General features: G+C 38.5%; 1 protein-coding gene across 3 annotated transcripts; it reads right to left on the bottom strand.

The window, feature by feature from the left end:
• Positions 1 to 2,108: 2,108 nt before the first annotated feature.
• Positions 2,109 to 8,237, bottom strand: CBR4 (carbonyl reductase 4). 3 transcript variants are annotated; one of them, XM_085222075.1, is made up of 6 exons: positions 8,099 to 8,237; positions 5,621 to 5,763; positions 4,966 to 5,086; positions 4,720 to 4,856; positions 4,010 to 4,144; positions 2,109 to 2,673 (listed from the first exon to the last, which is right to left on the bottom strand). In XM_085222075.1, exons 2-6 carry the CDS (start codon positions 5,760 to 5,762, stop codon positions 2,495 to 2,497), a joined length of 714 nt encoding a protein of 237 aa, XP_085078201.1. In that variant the 5' UTR covers position 5,763; positions 8,099 to 8,237; the 3' UTR covers positions 2,109 to 2,494. The 3 variants fall into 3 exon arrangements, with proteins under 3 accessions (XP_085078201.1, XP_031408869.1, XP_031408870.1); XM_031553009.2 differs by lacking the exon at positions 8,099 to 8,237 and adding an exon at positions 7,632 to 7,738; XM_031553010.2 differs by lacking the exon at positions 8,099 to 8,237 and having other exon boundaries at positions 4,966 to 5,166; positions 5,621 to 5,764.
• Positions 8,238 to 10,382: the final 2,145 nt, after the last annotated feature.

Raw genomic sequence — 10,382 nt, 5'->3', positions numbered from 1 at the left:
AGATTATAAAGAGCTTTAAGAAATACAGCAGGTGAAAAAATACCACATGAATCAGAGTATAAATCATTCAATTCCACTTGAAGGAATGGAATCAGAGAAACTTTGTATTCCTAGTAAGAGAGTAGACTGAAGTTTTCCAAATTCAAATGAGAAATCATGCTCAGTCAGTCAAGCACACTGTCCTATTTAAGAACTGCTCACACAAAAGAGAAACCAAAATATTTTTATACAATTTGGCATAAATGCTAGATGCCCAAAATGGGAAATTTGAATGTTCTAGACATTCAGTAGAGATTTCTACAGGGACATCACCACAGACTTCACCTGTTATCTACCCTACACGTTCACTAGTTCCACAGTCTGAAACAGCACACCAGGCCAGACAGAAACTCAGCCTGACCAATACAAGTACTGCTTTTCAGAGTAGTCATACACAGTAAATTATGAAATGGATTCTTGTTTTCATATGGTCTTCAGTTCTGAATTCCAAGTTTGAAGAGTAAAAATGCATTTTAAAAAGGCTGCCAACACTTCAGTCAGGTCTTATATCATATTTTAAAACAACAGAACAATTGGGGTGTTCTGTTTTATTAATTAATTAATTATTAAGCTGCATACTGAGATTCTTCTAAAACTATGAATTCAGGTTTTAATCACACACTAAAAATGCTATTGTTATTAACTTACTTAACATCTTCTTTATTAAACGAAACAACAGATAGTAATAATAATTAGGGCCAAAACTCACTAACAGGAAATTAATTTAAGTCTCTTATGTTTGGTTTCTGGACAAGATCCACCACATAGATTTTGCTGGTAAAAAATGAAGGGCAGGTATGGGCAGCAGTCAAGTTACCAACATGTGACTGATGGCTTGACTAGTAAAAATGGGAGTACCAGCTGCCCTTCACCTTCAGTGCTGTCTGAAGAAATTCAACTATTCTCTGGCAAGTTCCTCCTATCAAAGAGAAACATAATTAGCAGTTAGATTTTTGGAAGAGACAAATAGGACACACAGCTTTTCACAGCAAGTAACACCACCTCTCATCAGAGGTATCAGTAAGATAAGGCCTCCAAAAAGGTCAACGTTTATTGATATTTTACATTCCAAAAGCAACACAAACAATTGTAAAACTCCCTGAAAACACAACCATTCCTTCTATTATTTCTTAGTACATACCTGTGAGAAGCTTGAAAATGCGCTGTCTTCTGGCACAAAGACAAAACTTCCCAGCCACACAAATGAAGAAAATCTCAGACTTGAAAGATTCAAAGTTATCATCAGTGAGATCTCTTCTTTCTGTACTTCAGTTTGTGCCAAGATGGGAAGGAATTTCAAAAGCTGAATCAACATCTGGATCACGATGCAAAGAACATTGGAGCTAGGAGAAAATCCTAAACCACATTTGCAGTTTTCTTCAGAGAAGATAAAAACATCAAATACCAAAAATTACTTGATCTCAATAGAAAAGCCTGAGGTCAACCTCTTGGTAATTTTTCAGTCAGAGAGGAACATCCAAGATCATTTACAGTTGAATAATTACCTTGCTTCAAAAGCTGCTTTGAGTAAAATAAATGGCTATTTTATTGACTATATATACATATTAAAGAGTGTCAACATAACACAGTTGGACTGAGCTGAAGAAGACAGACAGCAGCACTTTGCACTTCAAAAGGAATACTTGTCTTCTCAGCATGCACTGAGACTGTGAAAAGGCTTCCATGCAGCAAGGCCTGCAACCATACCATTCACCAGTGACCAGTGTCTGTGCAGCTGGAACTAAGAAAATTACAGAATTAGCAACTCTACTGACCAACAAATGGTCCTTTAATCTAATTAAGTGCTACTGAATTAAATAATCACTGTACATACATTTAAGGATGGAAGTGCACAGTTTTTGTTTTCATAAAAATATATTGCATATAATTACACCTTGTAAAGGGAATTCAGGAACGCTGGAGACCAAGAAGCTTCTACCTTTGTAGTTCCTGCTATAAACAAAAAAAAACAAAGGAAACTCTTTGCCACTTTGTAGGGACTGACTGATAAGAATTAAAACATCATATGGTTCACAATCTTCAAATACATGAAAAATTTGATGCAATCGTAACTGACAGCAAATAAACATTTTATTCACCTTTGTGTAACACAATAATTCAGATTAAAATCTCTACTCTGTTTCCAAACTGGAAAACGTGACTTGATAAAAACAGTGCTTTAAAAATCCATCAGGAAGTTATTTATAATTATCACCATACCAAAGGTAGACCTTTTTTTTTTTTTTTTAGAGTTGTTACATATGCAAACTTCATACAACCAAATGGACTCTTTCAGGTAGCTAAACATACCTGTTGGACTTTACTGCAACAAATTAGTCATCTGATTAAACAATATAAGTCAATTATATACATGAATCTTAGACTAATTTCCCTCTTCTTAATTAGCATGTGTATATTACCATCTTGACATTTAAGCAGGTATTCAAGGTAATATCTAAATCAAAAGCTGCAAGCCTCCATCCACAATTAGAGTACTCCCCGTAACATAAGGGGACTCCAGAAGAAATAAAACAGCTTGTGCAACTTCATGAGGGTCTCCAAATCTTCCAAGGGGAATTGCTTTCTTCAGCTTGTCTTCTTCCAAATGAGCAGTCATCTCTGTGTGAATAAAACCTAAGAAAGGAAAAACATGAAGAGTAACCTAATTTCCAATTAAATTTTCCCAGTGGAGTTTCCCCTGAAACATCCAACATGACCATCCCCAGCAACCATCCTCCAAAGTCTTAGAAGTCAGTCTGCATCATTTTGAAGCCAAGAACAAATTTTTTTACCTAACCAACAACATAGTTCTGGAAGCATTGAAGTAAAGAGATCCGTGCTAAAAAAAAAAAAAAAAGGTAACTTTTTTGCACTCAAAAAACATTATGACTTTTCTGAAAGACAAAAAATAAACATGCCATCAAAACATACACTATAAAAAAAAACCCATGGGCATGAAATCCCTAACAAGAAACACCTAGTGCTGGCAGGTGCTTTCATTGAATTTCAGAGCTTATTCCAGCACTTTCAGAATTTCTATTATAACTCTTCTATTAGAACTCTCTGAGGAATATTTCTTTACAATTTTGAAGGACAACACTTCACAACTTCAATTTTCTGAGATTTAGTTTTCCCACTGTTGCATTTCCCTTCACAAAAGCTGCAGCTTCATAAAAATCTGATCTACTGTCCATCTGCCACTAAGAATTTGTCTCAGCTTTACTTTCTGCTGTATAAATCTCCCCTATCAACTGTTCAACTCACTAACCAAGGAAAGGTATTTTTCCTGCCTGGTTCATGAGCTGAACAGGGGAAGTCTGAAAGACACAGCAGCAGAAGGCAAGCAGCAGAGTACACACATAACTCAGAGCACAGAATGTCAGAAAAGACATACGAGGCTTTTTTCTTAAGGGTGGTGGTTTGCTTGGAACAGACTGTCTTGTGAAACCATCCTCAGAAACTTTCTTTCCAGACCATCTCTGTTTACTAAAGGGAAAGAAAGGGATGTTTTCAAGACAGCTTCTTATGCTCTTTAATGTTTCTCTAATAACAAATAAACATTCTTTAGAAGCATTCTTTAGAAGAATTCTTTAGCATTCTTTACACAAAGGTAGCTATCTGTATATAGCTATTTCTAATTCTTCCATCTTTAAGGATGGCAGGTTTTGAAGGAGGAACAAAGGAAAAAAACTGGTTTTTATGTAAGTGTGGATAGAGGAACAGGTAGATGCATGCTCCTGAATTTCTCAGCGTTCCTTCGGAAAAACTACAGTGTTTTGTAAAAGAATATATAATATCTTAAACCAGGGAGAAAATAAAACAGAAAAAAAAACCCACTTGCTTACAAAGGTTGAAGAAAAAAATAGTAATTTGTCTTAAGTACTTTCAGAGTACACCAAATATCTAGCAGGCTTGAAGGCCACTCACTGATTGCAGTAGTCAAGAATTTACAAACTTCCCAAAAACTAACCTGGAGCAACCACGTTGACTCGAATTTGCTTTCTTGCTACTTCTTTAGCAAGAGAACGTGAAAATCCAACTATTCCTGCTTTGCTAGCACTGTATATGCTTTGACCAGAGTTGCCTTTAAGTCCTACAACACTTCCTAAAATAAAATAACATTGGAAGAGGTTAGAACCTAATAGGTTCGTTATTTCAGCTTTAAATTTTTAATAGAAAATGAGATTAAAGGAAAAGGAGTTAAAAGTATATTACTCAAAGCACATTACAGTCTATTGCAATAAGCAGATCCCTCAATTATCTGTGATTTTTACGATGAGTGCATATCTATGTTGAGGAACATGTATCAGGAAAGTAAAATGGAAAAATATCATTGAAAAAAAAAAGGAATTACCACACCAATTTAGTTCTTATAACCAGAAGTTGGTAGATTTAGCTACTGAAAATCCCCTGATAAGGTAACATTGGTTTGGTTTTTTTTTTTTTTTCCAGAAATATTTAAACTCTTAGGTGTTTATTATTGAAACAAGCTGTCAAGCAACATTCAGAAGTTGCTGAAATTCGATAAAGGAATGAGCACTCATAAAGAAATGCTAAACATAGGAAGAAATATAAAGAAAACAGTCAACTGCAAAAAGCAACATTTCAACATTGCACATGCCAGACCATTCTAGAAAAGTACTTTCCATATAATTCCATGGGATGAGACAAGCAATTTACCTATATTAACAATAGCACCTCCTTGATGATGAATCATACTTTTTACAGCAGCTTTGCATGTCAACATTGTTCCCAAAAGGTTTGTGTGAATCTGGGATACCATATCTTCAGTCTTGGTTCTCAGTAACAAGCCATCCCTGACAAACAGACCGAAAAACACACATGAGCTCACTGCACAGCCTCAATGATCACATTTACTCATAGTTAAACGTGATCAATGAGCAGAATATTACACTAATAACTTACCTGTTGATCCCAGCTGCATTAACCAAGTAGTTTATAGGACCTAAATTCCTCTGTATCTCTTCAAAAGCACGATGGACTTCTTGTTCTCTGGATATATCACAGCTAAGTGCCAAATGGCCAGCTGCATTGAAATAAAGGCACGTGATGATAACAGTAGAAAGAAGTTTGTAATTCATAAATCTTAAGAATTTATAGACTCAACTGAAAAAAAAAAGAGATGTTGAACTAGTTATAACTTGAGGAATCCATTTCATCTCCAGAGAATTAAATCAGCACAATTTTCAAGAACTGTATTAATTCATTACATGACAACTCTCATCATACTTTCGGCCTTTTGAAGTCAGAACTTCAGCATGATCTGACTGGTCTCTGTTTTAGCTTGGTCAGGAGCCATGGATGACTCAATTCCTACCAACTCCCTGCTGCAACCTTGAACAACTCCTTGAATCTATTCTACCTGCGTGATATGAATTGCAACATATTCACTTTTCCCAAAGAGTACTGTGAAAACAAAGGTGTAATGAAATAACTTCCCCCCTGCTCCCAGTTTCCTCATCTATTTTAACAATACAGTTCATTTAATGACTTACAACTTTCACAAGTTACCTAGGCATTTGGCAATGAAGAAATCATTGCAAGCCAGCAGTATACATACCACCAAGACCGCATGCAGTATTTTGGGCTACTTCAAGATTTCTAGCAATAATTGCCAGGTGGCAGCCTTTCCGTGCCAATAATTCTGCAACAGCTTTTCCTATTCCTCGGGATCCTCCAAAAATGGCACAAACCTTGCCCATCCTAAAAAAATAATTCACAAATTGCAAATGAAGCATGAATTTCAGGCCCAACATTGCAGAGAACAACCACTGTTCTTGTCAATATCACAATCCTTACTTGTCTGCAGCATTTTGTAATACAAGATTATAAAAGTTTTTTTATTTTATTCATGGAAAAATAAATAGCTGAAGTAAATTAGATACCACTTTAACTATGTCTGAAAAAAAATCATGTAGTCTAGAATTTGAGGAAATACTTGATTTACGTATCTAAAACCAAAAGGTATCACTCAGCTTTTTATTCAAAAACAAAACAGTAGATGTAATTATATTGTTTCTGCTCTATTCTAGTACTAAATTTAGGCTCAAGGTCTCTCTCCATCCTATGTATCTGTGCTGGACATCCAAATTGCAAATGCTTCTGGAGCATGACTTGATAACACTATATTTACAGCAGGTTTGTTTGCTTGATTTTCTGCATTTGAAGATAGAAAATGCTTTTTGAAATCTGAAATGACTCAGAAATAGCTAGCTTAGATGTATAGGCAGGACTGTAAAAACATGCTCCTGTAGAATGAGATTTTAATTTGTAATCTCTACAACTCAATCATCAGCTGCTTAGGGACTTCTTGAGACAAAGGAAGGATACAAGCAATAGTAATGAATTTCTCTTCCATACATTTAAATAAATCCTTTTTGACCCAGTTATACTTTGCCTTTATTATATCTTGAGGCAATGGGTTTCATTATTTGTGGAAAAGTACTTCCTTTTGTGTTTGAATTGCTTTCTGATTAGAGAATGCTCCTTGTGTCTTCCCCTTTCTGCCCATAACTTCAGAGACTACACTTCAGCATTTTACCATATCCCCTGTATCCTCTTCCAGGTCTACTTAGTGACTCTCAGACATGTGGAAGCCATCCCATATTCTACCAAAGACTGTAGAAATCCTGTCACCCTACCCTTTTCCTTATTTAGTTCTATTATGCCCTTTTTGATGTGTTTTAACTAAAACTGCACATGCACATACACAGACACTATCAATTCCTATAATTGTGTAATGATTTTAGTCACAGAAGACCAGAAAATGACCGGGTGCTCTGACAGATTTTGGTTACAGAAGACTGAAATCTGCCAGAGGGATTAGCCCATCCATTCACAGACTAGAAAATGATCATAAGTGCCTGAAATCAATCCATTTGCCTGCTTCCCAGCTGGCAAGTTGGATTCCTAGGAGCAGGAAGAAGATAGATGCTTCTATCTCAAGAACACATACAAAAAGATGTGCTGTGCAAAGTCAACTTCTCAGTGAGAAAAACAGCTACTATAGGCTCATAGGAAGGCTAACCTTTTGAGTACTCACATTAGGTAGCTAGCCTGCAACAAACTAATCGAGAGGTTGTGCACCCAAGAACTGTAGCTCTTACTGACTCAGCAGACTAGAGGCACAACCAAGCTGTATTTTGTTGACATATTTTGTTAGAAATGAAATCTCAGTCTGCATTTTCCACCACGAAGGATCCATTCTGCTCAGGGACATGATTTAGCAGAGGGTTGTTAGAGTAGTATGGCTAGGTCCTGGTTGGACTTGTTGATCTACAAGGTCTTTTCCAATCTGAGCCATTCTTTCACAGAATCAAGTAGACTCTGGGAAGTTCTTGTCTTTTTGTTGCAACAATGTTCTCTTTTCATCCATGTTCTACCCACCCTCTTATACACACAAGAAACCTGGAAATAACACAGATTGAGAAGAACCTTTGGAAGCCATCCTATTTAATTCCCCTGCCCAAAGCAATGCCAGTTTGTGCCTCATCACTCGGAGCCTTGCCGAGGTCAGTTCTGAATGGATACCCATAATTAAGAAAAAACTTCTAGCAACTTAGGAGTGTCACCTTACTCACTGTACCCACAGCTCTCCACAATCAGTTCTGGGATTAACTACAGTGAGATATTTTACAGCCAGACCTACACATATGCTATTTTCCAAAAAAAAAAAAAAAAAAAACAACTCTGAAGATGTCTGAGTGCACAGAGCCCCCGGAGCTGGTCCCATGGCTTTTTTCCAGTCTTTGGAAGGCAGCCTCTTCAGCTGCATCATCCTGCTCTTCCTGTGGGAAAGGAAAAGGCTCTGTGCTTTCAGAAGGAACGCTTCATATCCTCGTGCGTTAAGCAGCTATTTACAGGAGGCGTGCATATTTTGACACAAAAAAAAAAAAACCATATCCTTCGGAGTTGCGACTTGATCCCCAAAGACCAAACTTCCTCCGAGGAACAGCATCTTCTCGAGGCCAGCACGCAGCCCGCCGCAGCGCCCACTCCCCTCTCACGCCCCCGTGCCCCCGCGCAGCTCCGCGCTCACCTCGCGGGGCGGGGCTCCGCAGCACGATTCCGGCGGTCGGGCTCAAGATGGCGCCCACGCGCGAGCGCAGCCTGCCCGGGAGCCGCGGGGCACGCCGGGACGTGCCCTCCCACAGGCCGCGGGGGCGGTGCCGTGCGGGGCTGAAGGTTGAGGGTGGGCGCTGCTCTCAGCCCTGGTCTCCGCTTATATTCATGAAACGTTGCTCGCAGGATTTCTGCCAGCCGCAGCAGTTGAGCTGTTTGGGTGACCAAACTACCATGCTTTTGTTCTTAAGTCATCTTTACTACTGAAGAGAGCTTTGCTTTTTTTTTTTTTTTTTCAGACCACCCGAAACCTCTGTGACATTTTCAGTGTGTTCTAAGAGTGAGCTTTATCATTCCAAAATTGGATGGTTTTATACGATAAGGTGCACTTTTTCAACATATACACAAGTATATGTTTACGTTCCCCTTATTTGCCATGCTTCTGTGAAGCCTTACATCTCAAACAAAACACACTCAGAACAAAGTTATGAGAGGCTCTGGCAAGTCACTGCTATTTTCAAGCTCTCCTGACCAAACAGGTTTCCCCACAGCAACCCACTGATTTCACACCTGAGCGTGAGGTCTGTGCCGAAGTTCCACCCAGGCATTGAGGAGCTGCATCCCTTCTTTCTGCCCCTCCCAGGGCTGTCACGCAGCACGTTACACATCAAATAAAAACAATTCCCCTCTGCCACACCCGGTCTTAAAAGCAGGTATTCAGGAAGCACTGCAGAGATGACATCTCCTGTGCCTCCAGAAATGTCTTGCCTCCCTCAATATATCAGCTCCACAGTGAGGAATGCAGTACCAGGGAGCTCATCAGTCTCCTTCACTTCTCCTTTATAGTCTCAACTTTCTGCCTCATCCCTACTCATGTTCGCTACATATTTATATTTGCTGCACGATAACATCTATGGCAGTGATGCCAAAAATTTATCCTGCAAAAACCTCTTGGGGTATCATTCCAATTGCTGATGAAACGAGTATTTTTGATAAGTATTTATCAGCAAACACAACTGGGTTTCAGTTCATATGCTTACAAAAAATTGCTGTCAGCATTAGAACTAACAGCAAAACGTTCTGAACAGCCAACACTTTCATCACGGTGTGATGCTGAGTTATTCCTACCCTGACCACATCACACTAATCACAACCTCAAGTATAGAATCTCCACGCAGGCTATGGATAACTTAGCATTGTTGCCCACTCTGGTCCTGTAATGCAGCAAAATTCATTTCTGCATCTATTCATATTTAGTGCATTGTATTTACTGTGTCTTCAAGTTTGTTTTGTTGGGAAAAGGGAAGAAACTGGGATGTTGCGAGATGACAAGGAGAAAGGAGCAAAAAGAAAGAAGAGATTAATAAACATGGAGAAAATTGAACTGATGATTTAGACTGAACTCAATAGGACACAAAAGTGAAATGTTTTCATGATTTCCCTTACTATCTACTTAGAAATCTGCAGCATGCATGAATAGGAAGAGACCACAGGCTGTTTGAAGCAGGAAACCAGGAAACTGAAGGCATAATGGCATTAAGCAATTTTTTTTATAGCGTCACCTATTTTGCAGGATTGTTCAGTGTAGGATCATGAAAGTGTTTGCAAGATTAGCACTGATGAGGCACAGATTAATTGAGCAGAGGAATACCTGGTTTAAGGTGGCACATCTACTTACTGACAGAAAGCAGCAAGCCAGGGGACTACGCAGCCATTTCCCCCAGAACTGCAAATAGCTGTGATCCTAACCAGGACTTACACTGGCAGAACTTCAGCTGATGATTTGCCAGCACTGAGTGTTGAACATGGTCCATAATAAATAGCAACTGTGATAGTGATAGCAACAATCACTCATATCTCACAGACTGCTCACCTCCTTTATCTTCACCAGCATTACAGGAAATGTCAAAGACAATATTCTTTACAGCTGTTACCCATTTTACAGCTTGAAACACATATAGTAATACTTGGAAAGCTTTCAAGGAACTCAATTCCTGACATTCAATTTTCTCTATCAGATTGTCCTAAATAAATCTAGTTTCGTATCTCATCTCCTCACAGAAATACGTTGTTGTCATTTCATCCTGTTCATGCATTTCATTAAGCAGCTGAAGACTTCATCTCCTTGTGAGAGATACAGAAGCCTTTGCTGTTGTAGTTCCTTCCAGTGATTGAGCATTAGAGTAGTAAAGCATAATAATACCCAATCAGCTGGCTTAATGAGGTAGAAAGTAGGTTATTAAAGATGAGAAGAGCTATTT

Source organism: Meleagris gallopavo, chromosome 4, assembly GCF_905368555.1.
Source record: "Meleagris gallopavo chromosome 4, MGAL_WU_HG_1.1, whole genome shotgun sequence".
Lineage (NCBI taxonomy): Eukaryota > Metazoa > Chordata > Aves > Galliformes > Phasianidae > Meleagris > Meleagris gallopavo.
This window is presented reverse-complemented; position numbering and strand designations above follow the sequence as displayed.